Source organism: Aulonocara sp. 'chitande type north' Nkhata Bay, linkage group LG10 (assembly GCF_057382095.1).
Source record: "Aulonocara sp. 'chitande type north' Nkhata Bay isolate Kocher_YH1m ecotype deep benthic linkage group LG10, A_spYH_male_GT1.1, whole genome shotgun sequence".
Taxonomy (NCBI): domain Eukaryota; kingdom Metazoa; phylum Chordata; class Actinopteri; order Cichliformes; family Cichlidae; genus Aulonocara; species Aulonocara sp. 'chitande type north' Nkhata Bay.
The window spans coordinates 14,054,117-14,070,934 of NC_141353.1; the positions used below are offsets into that span (position 1 = coordinate 14,054,117).

At 42.2% G+C, this 16,818-nt stretch overlaps 1 protein-coding gene across 2 annotated transcripts; it reads left to right on the forward strand.

Annotated features, from left to right (window-relative positions):
- The first annotated feature begins 2,451 nt into the window (after window positions 1-2,451).
- Window positions 2,452-12,669, forward strand: slc6a7 (solute carrier family 6 member 7). 2 transcript variants are annotated; one of them, XM_086308370.1, is made up of 14 exons: window positions 2,452-2,730; window positions 4,218-4,443; window positions 4,925-5,056; window positions 5,689-5,893; window positions 8,686-8,824; window positions 8,933-9,067; window positions 9,155-9,258; window positions 9,356-9,480; window positions 9,575-9,687; window positions 9,784-9,921; window positions 10,016-10,115; window positions 10,364-10,482; window positions 11,645-11,818; window positions 11,920-12,669. In XM_086308370.1, the coding sequence occupies exons 1-14, from the start codon at window positions 2,662-2,664 to the stop codon at window positions 12,088-12,090; spliced, it is 1,950 nt and encodes a 649-aa protein (XP_086164496.1). In that variant the 5' UTR covers window positions 2,452-2,661; the 3' UTR covers window positions 12,091-12,669. The 2 variants fall into 2 exon arrangements, with proteins under 2 accessions (XP_086164496.1, XP_086164497.1); XM_086308371.1 differs by having other exon boundaries at window positions 4,326-4,443.
- The last annotated feature ends 4,149 nt before the right edge of the window (window positions 12,670-16,818 follow it).

Genomic DNA, 16,818 nt, shown 5'->3' on the forward strand with positions numbered 1-16,818 from the left:
TAAAAAAAGACAAGAAAACAAAAGAATTATAAACCTGATTAAAGTGGAAAATCATATTGAGTCCATTCCAAATTATTTTTTTAGAGTATCTTCAGTATACAGTCAATCACATACAGAAAGGTTCAAATTCTCTTATCATTGTTCGGTGTGATTAGGTGTGACATAAGTAGGCTATGTGAACAGTACAGGTGGGGCACATAAGCTCGTTTGTTGAGAAATAGTTCCAGCATGTTACGCCCCTGTGATTACAACTTGTTGATTCAACTTTTACAGTTTTACACTCAACTTTGGGGAGCAAGCCAGTAAAGAAGTTTCCTCCTGCCAAACTATGACGTCGCTGATAGCTGGCAAGAACTGGCAGGTTTACTTCGGCAAATCTGCTACATTTAACACTGATTTTTTTGTGCTATGGTTGGGTTAAGGGCAAGATCCAACCAAAATCCACCCAAGATTCAACCAAAGGCAAGATGTGAGATTAAGCAGGGTCAAGGCTAACTGGATTAAGTTGGCCTTCACCCTACTTTAAATTGCAGTTTATCACTTGTATCTAGAGAAATAGTCCAGATGTCATTATTTATCTTGATGGGCGACCGTGGTTCAGGGGGTTGGGAAGCTCATCTTGTAACCGGTTGCCGGTTCGATCCCCAGCTCTATCTGTCCTGGTTGTTGTGTCCTTGGGCAGGACACTTCACCCTACCGCCTACTGGTGTTGGCCAGAGGGGCCGATGGTGCGATATGGTAGCCTTGCTTCTGTCAGTCTGCCCCAGGGCAGGCTACAACAGTGGTTTGCCTCCACCAGTGTGTAAATGTGAGAGTGAATCAATAGTGGAATTGTAAAGGGCTTTAATGGATTGCTACATGCAATCCATTATTGATGATAATTTTAATTAAATACAGTGGATTTTGTATTAATACAACTTTATTTTTATTTTTTTAACTTTTATTTAGGTAGCTAAATAATTTAGGTGTATATCTGTACAACAAAGTAAAATGGGTGTGAGTGGAAAAGAACCAAAGAATTTTAAACGTACTACCAGGCCTGAGTTGCTTTCTTATATTCTTCACTCAGAATTAAGTCAGTATTTTGGTGCCTTTTAAGTTACACGTTGATGATGTACTTTGAAGGTGTGAAACAAATGCAAATGAAGAACATAACATGACGAAATTAACATTATAAGTTGTTGTGTCTGCAAAGTTTCATTCAGTTTGGCACATCTTTTAAGGAGGACATAGGGCATACACACACCATACATGTAGTAACATTGTCTTTTTTTTTACTAATTTCAGTGAACCACCCTATTGAATAGCCCCAAAAGCGACGTACAGCTGTGTTTTTGAGGGTGAACTGAGAAGCACAGTAATTATCAGGTTAAATCTATTGTCCTTATAGTTTCTAAAATTCAATTCAATCAATTTTACAAAGCATTTTTGTTGATAAGTGTCCCAGTCCAGTCTATTCTCCTAAATTACCCATTTGGGTACAGTTATTTATTCTCGACAATATCACAACCCATGTGTGGCACATAGGTGAAGATTACTTATGGAGTTTAGCATTAATTACATGTTAAATCAGACCAGTTGAGCAAGACTAAACCATAGTCACATAGACCCCCACACCACACAATAAGTATCATATCAACCTCTTGAAACCAACTCCTGCTGTTGGTCTGGTTCTTTGGGTTCATTAGCCTGCACTGGTAATAAAAACAGCCCTACTCCTGATGGCAGCTCAATATCACAGACATGTCAACTCTGAAAATCTATTAGATTAAAAACACAACACACATATGGTTTCTAATCAGTAATTTAAATAAGGGTTAGGGGTATAAATATGTGCCCTGCTTGTTGGATTAACTGAGCAAAAGAACCTGGTAGCTCGTAAAAAAAACCCCAAAACCCTGTATATTGCAGAAACTTACATACAGATAAATAAAAACTTAGCAGATATAACGTAACCTTGTGTTAGCATCTCTCACTTACCGGTAACTGTGTGTGGCAGGAGGCTTTCATGTGCTGCTACTGTTAGCAAGAAAGAGACATTTATGAAAATTGGACAAAATAAACTTTTTTTTTGTGCCACACTAAAGAAAAATAAATGTTTTAACTGATGTATTTAAGGACCAGAATCATGTTTGTGTGCAGCTAATACTATGTAAGCGAGCCTTATGTTGATTCATTGATTTCAAAGTAGGTTTTTTTTTAAGTATACATCTTTAACTTGGTCTCTGTTGGTGGGCTGCAGGAGCACACAGAGGTGAGGTCAGCCTTTGATGGTATCTGTCAGACAGGCTCAGGGCGTACACTGCAGAAAACTCAAATTAATGTAAAGGACATGTAAAACAAAGCACCGAAACACTAGCATAGCTATCGATACTCCTCCAGTTGCCGCCCAAAGGTACAGGAGAAGGAGTAGGAGGTGTCTTCCTCCTGGATAAAGCTGCACCTGCGCCCTGCCTCCTGTCTCCTCGTCACCTCACCGCCCACCGGTTTGTTTCCTGCTCGTCACTCAGTTGTTGTGTCTGAGCTACAGCGCTTATTTTTCAACTTCAGCCACCACATCATGGAGTCCTAAAAAAACGCTTTCCCCTGTGAAATGCGGAGTGACGAGTGACAAACCGGACAGCGAAGGGCCACCTCTGTCGGGAGGGAGAGTGGGGGAAAATGCAGGACACAACCGGCAAAGCAGCCTCCGGGAACCCGGCTGGAGACAGCGGCGCAACCGCAGAGCAGGTAGGAGCAATGCAACTTTGTTATTCTGGCTTTCACCGCATCATACAGGACTCTGTGCAGGTGTAAGACACACGCCAGCGTCCTGATGTAACTCCAGAAGCCCATTACGACTTTACGAGCAGTTCAATGTCACCAACGGGCGCTTTCAGTTGTCTGAAAGATACCGTGTTCAGATGAGGCGGTCCAACCTGTCCGCCTGCATTGCTCTCAGGCTTTTCCTCTTCGTCTGCAGCAGATAAAGCCCTTGCCTCGGTTCAGTTGTTCAGCAGTTGTGTTTACCTTAACTTTTCCCCGCTGTGTACATCCCACATGCACAATGAGTACTCAGCTAGAAAGACTGGTTCAATAGTGGAGCAAATGTGTAGAAACGGGAAATAAAACGATTCGTTTCCCTCTGAGGTGTGGCTGTGGTATATTAAGTGACTGTGTGGGTTTTTGGGGGTTATAATTGAAAATGATTGCTGCTACTTGTTATTCTAAGCCCCCACTCTTTAAATCTCAATGGGACAACTTATAAAATATATCTGGATTTTAATCGTCGAAGAATAGTAATCACCACAAGAAACAAGAGTAACTGTAACCTTAAAGAAGTTTTGTTTTGTTTTTTGACCAACAGATTTTACCATGTGCATCAGATTGTCCACATCATATCTGTTTGATGAAGTGTGTAAAAGCCAGTCATACAAAATATCTCAGACATGCTACATTATGGGCTCAAAAGTTGTAATGTTGTTTAATTCAAACGAAAAAATACAAATACAAAATAAAAAAAAATACAAAAAACTGCTTGATGGTGTCAATAAATGTTTTTAAGTACAAAAAGGAGTAGATGGAAGTTTAACACTTATCAAGACCTACTTCCCTTATGTAAAAAGAACAATTTTTTTTTTTTATAATACTAGCTAAACTTTAATCCTCAGTAGCTATAGAAACGTCCACATAATGATGTTAAATGACAATGGTAATATCCAGATAACAGCGTGAGAACTCAACTGAGCAACTTCTTTTACAGAAGCAAGTCATCCTCATGTTCATGCAGTTTGTTTGTTTGTTTTTACGTAATAATACATTGGCATTCAATGTGTTTAAAAATGGGGGGGGAACGTGAACTATATAACAATGCTTAAAGCAGAAGCCCTGTTGTTATCTTCATCAGACTTCCTCCCTGTGTGTGCAGACATCAAAACCAGTTCCTCCTTTGTTTAGAGGTAGATGGTGCGCAGGAAGGAAGAGGAACAGGAAGCAATAGATCAGTGGACAGTTTTAAGGAGATAGAAAAGTTAAACCACACGCTAAGTGTGTGTACCTGTTCTTGGTTTTTGTACTCGACTGTGTAATCCACAAACTGCAAACAAACCTTGTCAGACAAAAGCAAACAGAACAGTCAGTCACAGTCAGTTCCTCATATGTATTTACATCAGAGTTACCATGTATTTCCCGTCTCATTTCAACATCCTAACAATGTAATTTGTTGTTGTTGTTTTTAGAATAAAGTACATATGAATGGAAATACAGTCACACAAAATGGTTTCAACCCGCCAAGTATACCTACACCACAGCCACAGTCTGAATGCCAACTACCTACTCCAACACAGATTGTCCAGAGGGAGCAGTGGGGTGGAAAGTATGAGTTCCTGCTCTCCTGCATTGGATACTGCGTGGGACTGGGAAACGTGTGGAGGTTCCCCTACCTTTGTTACCGCAATGGGGGAGGTGAGTGGTCCATAGTCAAATGCTTGTCGTGTGTGTGTGTGTGTGTGTGTGTCATTGTTTGTAACACTCATTTGTGCATGAGGCACTCTTTGCCCTGCCCTTGGGTGTGTGCTTCTCATCATGCTGATTTATTTGGCACACTTTTTCCAGAGCACACCATGACACCCTCTGGAAAGACTGAGGAGAGTGGGAACTACAACACAAAGCATTCACTAATCCTCTAAGTAGGGACAATGTTTTTCCTCGATTACACGCCAGAAATGGGGTTTACTTTTTGATCCCAGCCTTAAGTAATACACATCTCCTTTTGAAAAGCGTACATGTTGCAGCTTCTTTGACAGTAAAGTCAGATAGATTATGTCTATATTGCATTTTTATAAGTTAGCCTGCTGCTACAGGCTGCCTGCATCCACAAACCAAGTCGTTTTTATTGAGTCGTCTCCCTCCCTTCATTAAAGAGGCCTGTTTCTAATCTTCACAGGTGTCTTTCTCATCCCCTATTTCATCATGCTTATTGTTACGGGTGTTCCGCTCTTCCTCATGGAGCTGAGTTTAGGCCAGTATGGAGCAGCCGGCCCGATCACTGTGTGGAAATGCTGCCCTCTGCTCAAAGGTAATGACCTCCTATTGCAGGATTTTTTTGTAAGTAATTACAGAAAGCAGAAGCAAATCGGTGGAAAGACTTTGGAAACTTTAGCATGGTGTCTGCATGGTGATTTCATATTTGACCACAGTTATGCAGCATTTCTGTTTGAATTTGAAGGATTTGTGTGGGCAGAATCTCCGATTGACGTCAAAATGCCAGCGTCACCAGTCAGACCAGACATTATAGTTCATGCAAATAGCTGCTGAGTGACTCAAAACAAATTGCTGCCTCACTTCTTATGGCTTACCTTAAAATGCCTGGCTTCTCAGAAACTAATTTTAACCCTGTAAGAAATGTCTTACCTGTGCTAGGGAGTGGTCATGCCAGCAGGCTTATTTAAGAGAAAGGTGAGACGGAGTTCCTCATAAAAGGAAAAAGGAAGTGAACGTTTTTATGTTAGCAAGAATAACACTGGCTGTCAGCAATGGTGCGATCAAGGGTGATAAACTCTGCAGTGATTGTTTAATGTCACTATTATTTCTTTTTGCCAGTTTAAGCACCATTTTCTGAAACTAATGTATTACATACAGTTTGCCTTATACAGTAGAACATTTGCTTTTGTCTGAGGTACTCATGTCCCTCTCTGTGTTTTTACACAGGGATTGGGATTGGGATGCTGTGTGTGTCCACACTGGTGTGTCTCTACTATAACGTTATTATAGCGTGGACATTTTACTACCTGGGCAGCTCATTCCAGAGCCCTCTGCCCTGGTCCTGTGAGGCCCCCGCCAATGCAGCTATCTGTAACAACACTGCCAATAACTCCACTGGTAAAGTCCTCACCCCGACAGAAATCTTCTGGAAGTAAGTGCTTTATTTGGATGGTCATTTTACATAAATGAATAAATCAGTGTTGTTTTTAAGGTTGTACATTATATGAAATGTTTTACTAAAAGAAAAAAGTAATGCCATCCAGCCCCTCTCCAGGAGACTGGTTCCAGAGCCCAAGCCATGTGTAGAGGTGAGCCCGACTATATCTAGCCGGTACCTCTCAACCTCACGCACTAACTCAGGCTCCTTCCCCACCAGAGAGGTGACATTCCATGTCCCTATTGCAAGTCTTGGCAGCCGGGGGTCAGTCCGCCAGGGCCTCCGCTCCTGGCCGCCACCCGGCACACAATGCACCCGACCCCTATGGCGCCTCCTGCGGGTGGTGGGCCTGCGGGAGGATGGGCCCATGTCTCCTCTTCGGGCTGTGCCCGGCCGGGCCCCATGGACTAAGGCCCGGCCACCAGACGCTCGCCCTCGGGCACCCTCCCCGGGCCTGGCTCCAGGGCGGGGCCCCGGTAACCCTATCCCGGGCAGGGTAAACTGTTCCCTCGGTGTCCTTTTCATAAGGGTCTTATGAATCGCTCTTTGTCTGGTCCCTCACCCAGGGCCAATTTGCCATGGGAGACCCTACCAGGGGGCAAAAGCCCCCAGACAACATAGCCCGTGGGATCCCTGTGACACACAAACCCCTCCACCACGATAAGGTAGCGATTCAAGGAGGGGGCATGCCCACTCCGGGTCGGGGATGAGTTCCTGCCTCAAGTGGAGGAGTTCAAGTATCTCGGGGTCTTGTTCGCGAGTGATGGGAGAAGGGAGCCGGAGATCGACAGACGGATTGGGGCTGCAGCTGCAGTAATGCGGACGCTGCACCGGTCCGTCGTGGTGAAGAGGGAGCTGAGTGTAAAAGCGAAGCTCTCAATTTACCGGTCGATCTACGTCCCTACCCTCACCTATGGCCACGAGCTGTGGGTAGTGACCGAAAGAACGAGATCGCGGATACAAGCGGCAGAAATGAGCTTCCTCCGAAGGGTGGCTGGCCTCTCCCTTAGAGATAGGGTGAGAAGTTCGGCCATCCGGGAGGGGCTCAGAGTAGAGCAGCTGCTGCTCCACATCGAAAGGAGCCAGCTGGGGTGGTTCGGGCATCTGACAAGGATGCCCCCTGGGCGCCTCCTGGGTGAGGTGTTCCAGGCATGTCCCACCGGGAGGAGGCCCCGGGGCAGACCCAGGACACGCTGGAGAGATTATATCTCTCGGCTGGCCTGGGAATGCCTTGGTGTTCCCCCGGATAAGCTGGAGGAGGTGGCTGGGGAGAGGGAGGTCTGGGCCTCTTTGCTTAGGCTGCTGCCCCCGCGACCCGGCCCCGGACAAAGCGGATGAAGATGGATGGATGGATGGAAAAAAGTAATGCATAGCAAGGGTTTAATTTGCAAAGTATTTTTTTAAACTTATATACTATGGCTGCATCAAAATGACAGCAATGCAAAGGCACTGGTATGTCTCTAAGCCACACCCAAGTGACACATTTGATGGTTTTAGCCAACTGTGTCTTAACAATTGGGTGAGAAAAAACATACAAGAGGCTTTGAACAAATCTGAAATGGCAGCAGGAGCTTTAACTAATCAAATTGCATCAAAACAAAGTGACAAGAATTGTTCTCATTCAAGTCTACTCATTTTAAATTTCTCATACAATTATTTAGGTAATTATAAACCTTGCTGAAGTACTTGCTCAAAATGACTCGACACTTGATCCCTGTCAACTGTTTTTTAGTACTTCACAGCAACACAGTGTTATTACAGAATACATAAGAGTTTCAGTACAGAGCAGTTGTCTGTACAGATAACCACAGCAGTCCGTGGGACACGGTGAATGAATCCCAGAGGCTTTGCACATCATCATTACAAAAAGCACTGTGCTCATGATTTATCCTTTTAGTCAAAATGCATAATATCACAAGAGCTTTCTTTCATTTTAAGGTGTATAGCCTTATGGGTGGTAATGCAGTCAGTATTTTATTACACTTTACTGCATGCAGGGGGGCCAGAGCTTTTCTGAGCTGTCAAAGAGTGAGGAGATGAGGTGCAGCCTGGACAGGTTGCTAGTCTGTCACAGGGCCAACACAGACGGACAGACAATCATTCATACTCTCCTGTGGGCAATTCAATCCCCAATTAACCTACCCCCACTAACTGCATGTCTATAGACTATGGCAGAAAGCTGGAGTACCTTGAGAGAGCCCACGCCAACATGGAGAGACCATTCAAACTCCACACAGAAAGGCCCTAGCCATCGTACTATGCCTTTAGTCAAATTCAATTTGGTTCAATTTTATTTAAGTGAATTCAAAAAATAAAAGAAATCTGAATATTACAGGCATTGTAGTAGACAAAGAGTGCCACAGAAACTGAATTTCACTTCTCTTACTCCCTTGTAGGACATATGGAATGTTTTAGCGTCCAGGACGATGTCATCATAGAAATCCAGACCAACAGCTGTGCCTTGTTTATATAGTTAATGTCTAATAGGTGCTTGTTTGCATAGTTGCCTCACAGCAAAAATGTTTAAATCCAGCGTGGAGCTTTTCTGTGTAGAGTCGACATGTTCTCCTCAACTTCCTCCTACAGTTAGGCTAATTAGTGATTCTAAATTACCCATAAGTGCAAACGCCTGTCTCTCTCTGTTAGCCCTGTGACAGCCCTGTGTATCCTGCCTCTTTCTGATAGCTGGGATAGGCTCCACCCCCCACACAACTCTGAATTGGATAAGTGGGAGAAAACAGATGCGTAATATGTGTGGTCATATTTGTGCTAATTTCATCTTGTAGTGAGCAAGTCCTGGGTGTAGTACACAGTAAGGGCCTTCACGATCCAGGCCCTGTGCGGTGGCCCCTGGCCCTGTGTCTACTCGCAGCGTGGATCATCATCTTCCTGTGCATGCTCAAGGGCATCCGCAGTTCTGGCAAGGTGACGCAACACAATGTTCTTATTGTCAGCACAGATACAAACTCTTGCGTGGCCTCTGCTCAAATATCTTGCTGGCCTCATGTGTGTCCTTGCTGTCTTTGCTTTCAGGTGGTTTATGTGACGGCTACCTTCCCGTACTTTGTGCTCATTGTTTTGATCATCAGAGGGGCCACACTGGAGGGCTCTCTCCAGGGCGTCGCCTTCTACCTCACACCAGACTGGAGCCGCTTGGCTAACGCACAGGTAGATTTGATGGGACAGTGGTAGTTGGTGAACACAGTGTATTGATGCTGCTTTAAAATAACTGTGTGTGTGTGTGTTGTGTTGCAGGTTTGGAATGACGCAGCCTCACAGATCTTCTACTCATTAGGTATTGGTGTCGGGGGGCTGCTCTCTATGGCCTCATACAATAAGTTTGACAACAATGTCATCCGGTGAGTTTGGGCTCTGTTCTTTTGTTTTGTCATTTGTTTACTTGTTTTTCATGGCTCTGGTAATCATGGTTTGATTTTTGTGTTTGTTTGTTTTCAGGGACACTATAGTTATCACCACAGGAAACTGTTGCACCAGCTTCTTTGCTGGATTTGCTATATTCTCAGTCCTGGGTCACATGGCATACAGGAAGGGCGTTCCTGTGGGAGAAGTGGCAGATACTGGTAGTTTACCTATTTGGCTTCTATAACACAGACAGCAACAATTAATTATTTATATCAGGCTTTTTGAAATGCAATTTTTTCTGTTTACCTTCAGGTCCTGGGTTAGCCTTTGTTGCTTACCCAGAAGCCCTTGCACTGCTGCCAGGCTCGGTGTTCTGGTCAATTATGTTCTTCCTCATGCTCTTTATGCTGGGAGTTGATACCCTGGTAAGGCTGCACTCTATACAAAGATAGCAGCATAAATATAGGTCTAACATACGGATACCACCTATTAATGTTTTACACCTTCTTAATGCTTCACAGTTTGGAAACATGGAGGGCATCACCACGGCCGTGTTGGATGAGTTTCCTCACCTCCGTGGAAACCCACTGCAAAAGTCCTTATTCTTGGGTGCTTTGTGTTTTTTCTTTTACCTGATGGGCCTCCTGTTAGTCACTAATGTGAGTATGTTTGTTTTCAACGAGGAGTCTGACGTGTCTGCATGCTTCATATGATCAGAAAGAGTCATATTTCCCATGCTGTCTGTCTATACAGGGAGGAATTTACTGGTTCACTCTCATTGACTCCTTCAGCACTAGTTTCGGCCTCATCATCATCACCCTCTTCATGTGCATTGGCATCTCCTTCTTCTATGGTATCTCATCTCACAGCCCTCATATTCACAATAAACTCCTTTAACCATGTCACTCCTTTTTTGATCATTTCAGTGACTGACTTGCTGTATGGCAAGTTTGTTTGTTTTCCTGCATTTTATTTTTTGAATAGAACATTGATCATATTTTTTTACATTCTGTTTTCTTGGTTGAATGATGAGTATTTTTTTTTAATGATCTTCCTTGTATTTGAATGTTTGTTTGTTTTTTCTAATTTGTTTTTTATTAGGCGTCAACCAGTTTTGTCAAGACATTTTGGATATGATTCGCCACTGCCCTCCCTGGTGTGGCAAAGTGCTGATTTACTTCAAAGCATGCTGGGTTTTCTGCACTCCGTTTCTTCTACTGGTGAGTTTACACTTGAACTGATATCGATATTGGTTGTTAGTAGATAACAACAGCACTGGTGACGGCTAACAAATGTTTGTGAAAATATCTCTCTAATAAATCGAAGAATCTTTGCATGCAGGTCTCAGTGTGCCTGGCTGTTTCTTGCTTTTCTTTGCATCCCTTCACCCAAAAGTTCAGACTTAGCAGGACTATTGTGAGATGTCTGATCAAATGCAGTGTTGAGGTTGTTGTTTTCTGCTAGCTTTCACAGCTCTAGCACAACTTTCTGTCTCCCGTTCACCACAGGATCCATATGTTTGATTTGGCACAGATTTTATGGCACATGCCCTTCCTCACCCCACCTTTCCATTTACCCAGTCTAGGGACCAACACTTGGAGTACACTAGCTTTTGAGCCCATGAGGTGTGGTTTGTGACTCCTCTTGGTCTTTAAGTGGGAATCTCTGTGCATAAGGTGAATGTGTCCGTCATGAGGCATTTAGAGAAAGTCTGTAAATTGTAGCCACAGTAAATAACCCTTGTTGTGCACAACCTAATAGACAACGTACAAGTTTTGATATTCTTTTTAATTACATTTTTTAAATTTTTTTTTTTAAGGTGGCTGACTTCAAGTCCAGAAGCTATAAAGCTGCTTTATCTTAAATGTTTTACATTCTGTGACCTAAATTATCTTATTCTGTTTCCATTATTGTTTATCTGGCACAGCTATTATGGGATGAATAAGTAAAAAAAACCCACTTCTGGTAGCTGTGGTGATACTGCTAACTATAGCACACATTATATGCTTGTTGATTTGTATCATTTTAAAACCAAATGCTGCTGCTTCTAAAGCATGAACTTGGCATCCAGCGGGTAAATCTATTAGCATCTGCATTCAAGTGTACCAGTGAACCTTTAGTAAAAGCGCGAAAGAGAGTTCATAGTGTCCTATTAAATGACTGAAGGGTTTGACTCAGAAACTAACAAAGGAACTAAAATGACGTCACTCATTTGAAAGCGTCAGCTGCCCACTGTGCTGACATCTTTGGGGCAGGTAAATAATTGAAGAGGAGAAACTGGAATTCGATCTGCAGTTTTTCTGTGCCGGCCCTCCTCTCTGCTTCTTTTTGTGTTGAGATGAAATGATCCTCTGCTCACTCTGTACTTTTCCCGTTGCATAGTTCATCCTGACATACATCTTCATTGAGATGTACAGAACGTCACTCCACTACGGCGACTATGTGTATCCACTGTGGGGTAAAGCCTTAGGTGTGTGCATGGGGGCCACCTGCTGTTTACAGATCCTCATCTGGGCTATCGTCGCCATCACCAAAGAAACTGGAACACTGAAAGAAGTCAGTATCACCACTCATTAACGTACACTACTGTCACAGTAGCAGTCTTAAGTGGGTTTGTGATTATCTCTGGCTTTCTCTCTCTCTCTTTGTTTTGACAGCGTTTCCAGAAATCAATCCGACCACTAAATTCCTGGAGGCAAAATACCCTGAACAGCACCGTGACAGCAGAGGAGCACGTAGAGCCTGAGCAAGTGGATGCCCCGTACACAGTCACGCTCACCGACATGGACATTACTGCGATGACGTGGGACATGGGAAGCCAGGCATAAGTGAACAGAGCATTTGTGATTACACCATGATGAGCAGACTTTGCTCTAAACAGATGGAGGAATTTACTATTTTGTTACTGGCTGAGGTTCAGCTCTGGAGGCTATGCTCGCTCACACTGTGTCCTGTGTCAGGGCAGTATCGAATGCCTGCTATATTTATACTATTATGTACATAAATATAGATTTTTGAAATTCTTTTTCACTGCTTAGAATGTAAGGTTATGAGGTTTTAGAGGAAGCTTGGATTATCATATATATGCAGGATTTCATGAGAATGCGTCAATGAAGATGATGTTGCAATGTATATGCTGAACTTATTTATTATTATTATTATAGTAGCACAGTGCAATGAACTTCTACTGACAGTTGCCAGCAGCTGCTGTCCAAGGAGGAAAATAACTTTGTGACTGTTACCCTTCATGCCACTGATGGAACCAGAGAAGTGACCACGAATCATCATGCTTTCAGACTAAATGGCGTTGAAACATAGCTGCACTGAAGCAAGAATATTTTAAATTCCATTTTAAAATGAATGATTGCGAAAATGATTGGTAGAATAAATACATTATTTATACAATATGTTGCCAAATGAACTATTTCTCATGGTATTGTCTGTATTTCAATGCAAGAAGACTCCTGACTCTGACCATTTGCATTTCAAATAACCAGGTTCCCGCAGTTACGCAGAAGATGTAGTGTTTGCGTCATGTCTAGTGAAAACTTGTCTTTGCACATCGAAGTACAACCGAGTAACAACTAAATACTAAAATAGTACTGTAGATAGATTTCACATATATCAAAGTTGGTTATCTTTTGGGAAAAATCAAATGGCATTGTTAAAGTTGATGCTTGTTTTTTTTTTTCTCTTAATTTCACTGAATTTTACAGTCGTTTACTCTCACTTTTATTTTTAGTTGTGTTTTTTGTTTGTTTTTTAAGTGGAAAGCTAATTAAGTCATTTGAGTTAAATGTACTCTGGACATGCTTATTGTTGGAGTTTTAAATTTGCCCCCATTTGCAACAACCTTCTGTGTTGTAAAGTTGATGACAGTAACATCAGAACATACAGGGTAGAAATTACATGTAGACCCTTTAGTGTTCATCTGTTTAAGAGGGCTCACAGAACCGGTCTTCTCAGATTAAGCATTTAAAGCCTGAACCATGAAATAATTGCCAAGAAATTACTTTTTTTTTTTTTTTTTTTTTTTTTGGAAAATGTGCAATTGCTTATTTAAGTTTCTGAAGTTGAAAACAAAAACAAGTATAAATTTGCAGGTTTTAGTTTTAATTTGTATCAAGCTTTTTTGCAAGCTATTGCTTAAAAATGTATTGTGCAATTTGCCTAGTACGTAAATTATGCGTTTTTAATCCCTTTCTGAATTTCAGAATTACAAAATAAATATCATCACAAGAGGGTTTTTATTATTATTTATTCTTTTCTTGCAGAATCTCTTCATAAACCTTTACATAAACATTTAAGAACATTTTTCGTAGGTTCCTTTTGCTTATAGTATATTTTTTATAGTGTCCAATTAAAAACTATTTGAAGCTATGGGATGAGTATATATAGCCCATAACAGTTTAACTTAACTTAATGAGAAGAATTAGTGTGATCACAGAGGCCAGTCATGTGGTAGTCTGCCTCTTAACAACACACATTCATTGGCCACTTTGTTAGGTACAGCTGTTCAACTACTTATTAGTTACCGGTATATGGCAGCCACTTGATGTGTTCAGGCATGTAATCATGGTCAAGATGACCTGATAATTTTAAACCACACATCAGAATGGGAAGTAAAGATGATTTAAGAGAACTGAGTGTGGTTGTTGTTGCCAGGCAGACTGGTCTCTGTACTTCAGAAACAGCTGATCTACTGCGATTTTTAGACCCAAACATCTCTAGGGTTTACAGAGAACGAAAGCATGGATCCATCCTGTCTTGTTTTAATGGTTCAGCATGCAGTGGTGATCTAATGGTGTGAGGGAAATTTTCTTGGCACACTTTGAGCCCCTTAGTACCAATTAAGCAGCATTCAAATTGTACCACAGTGTATTGCTGCTGACCATGACCAACCCTTTATGACTACCTTAGGATAGGTTCTTCCAACAGGATGATGTGCCATATCACAAAACTCAGATAATTTCAAATTAGTTTCTTGAACATGACTGCAAGTTCAGTGTAGTCAAATGGCCTCCACAGTCACCATGTTGTGGGTGGAAGATTTGCATCGTGGCTCTGTAACAGAAAAATATGCTGCGTTTGTGGGATGTGGCCATATAAGTATGGTTAAAAATCTCTGAGAAATGTTTCCAGCACCTTGCTGCATCTGTGTCACACAAAGTAGTAGTAGTAGTAGTAGTGTGCAATACTGCAAATTTTGGTATCAATCCAATAACGAGTATATACAGGGCCAGTATTGCAATAGATAGCAATACCAATACTTTTAACCTATAAAGACAGGCTATAAATAAAGTAGATGTGACTGTCCACGCAAAAAGGTTTAGACATTTTTCACAGTGTATGTTTGACACGTTTTTTCATTTCCAAAAAATTATATATATGTATATATATATATATGTATATGTATGTGTATATATATATATATATTAAACACACACACACACACACACACACACACACACATATATATACAGTGGGGCAAAAAAGTATTTAGTCAGCCACCGATTGTGCAAGTTCCCCCACCTAAAATGATGACAGAGGTCAGTAATTTGCACCAGAGGTACACGTCAACTGTGAGAGACAGAATGTGAAAAAAAAATCCATGAATCCACATGGTAGGATTTGTAAAGAATTTATTGGTAAATCAGGGTGGAAAATAAGTATTTGGTCAATAACAAAAATACAACTCAATACTTTGTAACATAACCTTTGTTGGCAATAACAGAGGCCAAACGTCTACTATAGGTCTTTACCAGGTTTGCACACACAGTAGCTGGTATTTTGGCCCATTCCTCCATGCAGATCTTCTCGAGAGCAGTGATGTTTTGGGGCTGTCGTCGAGCAACACGGACTTTCAACTCCCGCCACAGATTTTCTATGGGGTTGAGGTCTGGAGACTGGCTAGGCCACTCCAGGACTTTCAAATGCTTCTTACGGAGCCACTCCTTTGTTGCCCGGGCGGTGTGTTTTGGATCATTGTCATGTTGGAAGACCCAGCCTCGTTTCATCTTCAAAGTTCTCACTGATGGAAGGAGGTTTTGGCTCAAAATCTCACGATACATGGCCCCATTCATTCTGTCCTTAACACGGATCAGTCGTCCTGTCCCCTTGGCAGAAAAACAGCCCCATAGCATGATGTTTCCACCCCCATGCTTCACAGTAGGTATGGTGTTCTTGGGATGCAACTCAGTATTCTTCTTCCTCCAAACACGACGAGTTGAGTTTATACCAAAAAGTTCTACTTTGGTTTCATCTGACCACATGACATTCTCCCAATCCTCTGCTGTATCATCCATGTGCTCTCTGGCAAACTTCAGACGGGCCTGGACATGCACTGGCTTCAGCAGCGGAACACGTCTGGCACTGCGGGATTTGATTCCCTGCCGTTGTAGTGTGTTACTGATGGTGACCTTTGTTACTTTGGTCCCAGCTCTCTGCAGGTCATTCACCAGGTCCCCCCGTGTGGTTCTGGGATCTTTGCTCACCGTTCTCATGATCATTTTGACCCCACGGGATGAGATCTTGCGTGGAGCCCCAGATCGAGGGAGATTATCAGTGGTCTTGTATGTCTTCCATTTTCTGATGATTGCTCCCACAGTTGATTTTTTCACACCAAGCTGCTTGCCTATTGTAGATTCACTCTTCCCAGTCTGGTGCAGGTCTACAATACTTTTCCTGGTGTCCTTCGAAAGCTCTTTGGTCTTGGCCATGGCGGAGTTTGGAGTCTGACTGTTTGAGGCTGTGGACAGGTGTCTTTTATACAGATGATGAGTTCAAACAGGTGCCATTCATACAGGTAACGAGTGGGGGACAGAAAAGCTTCTTACAGGAGACGTTACAGGTCTGTGAGAGCCAGAGATTTTCCTTGTTTGAGGTGACCAAATACTTATTTTCCACCCTGATTTACGAATAAATTCTTTACAAATCCTACCATGTGAATTCATGGATTTTTTTTCACATTCTGTCTCTCACAGTTGAAGTGTACCTCTGGTGCAAATTACTGACCTCTGTCATCATTTTAGTGGGGGAACTTGCACAATCGGTGGCTGACTAAATACTTTATTGCCCCACTGTGTGTATATATATATATATATATATATATATAAATACTAAACTTAACAAAGAAAGTATCATTCCTATTCCACTAGTATGAGCCAGTACAAATACCAGCATTGGTATCAATGCTACCAATATTTGGATCGATACAGAGACTTAAGGCAGTTCTGAAGGCAAAAGGGGGTCCAACCCTTTAGTGGCAAAGTGAACCTAATAACGTGGCTGGTGAAATGTATTTCCACATGAAAGTAGGATGCTACTAATAGACAATAGAGGTGAACGAGGATCCTATAACTAGGTAATATGTACCAAAAGCTTGCAGCACAAGTTACTTGTGAATTTTTGCCACCAGAGGGCAACGATTGCACGCTTAGAGGTGAAGTTTTACACACTAACAGAGCTGCCAAATAAACATGTACAGGTGTGCGATAATTTAAACTTATCACCCGCGAGATAAAAAGCAGGTGAACGGGATAATAATGGTCATCTAA

Excerpts from the sequence above, each read along its gene's own strand:
- slc6a7 (XM_086308370.1), top strand. The coding sequence starts at position 2,662 with ATGCAGGACACAACCGGCAAAGCAGCCTCCGGGAACCCGGCTGGAGAC. Across the intron at positions 9,068-9,154 it reads GCCGCTTGGCTAACGCACAG|GTTTGGAATGACGCAGCCTC; the intron begins GTAGATTTGATG and ends GTTGTGTTGCAG. Across the intron at positions 9,481-9,574 it reads GGGAGAAGTGGCAGATACTG|GTCCTGGGTTAGCCTTTGTT; the intron begins GTAGTTTACCTA and ends GTTTACCTTCAG.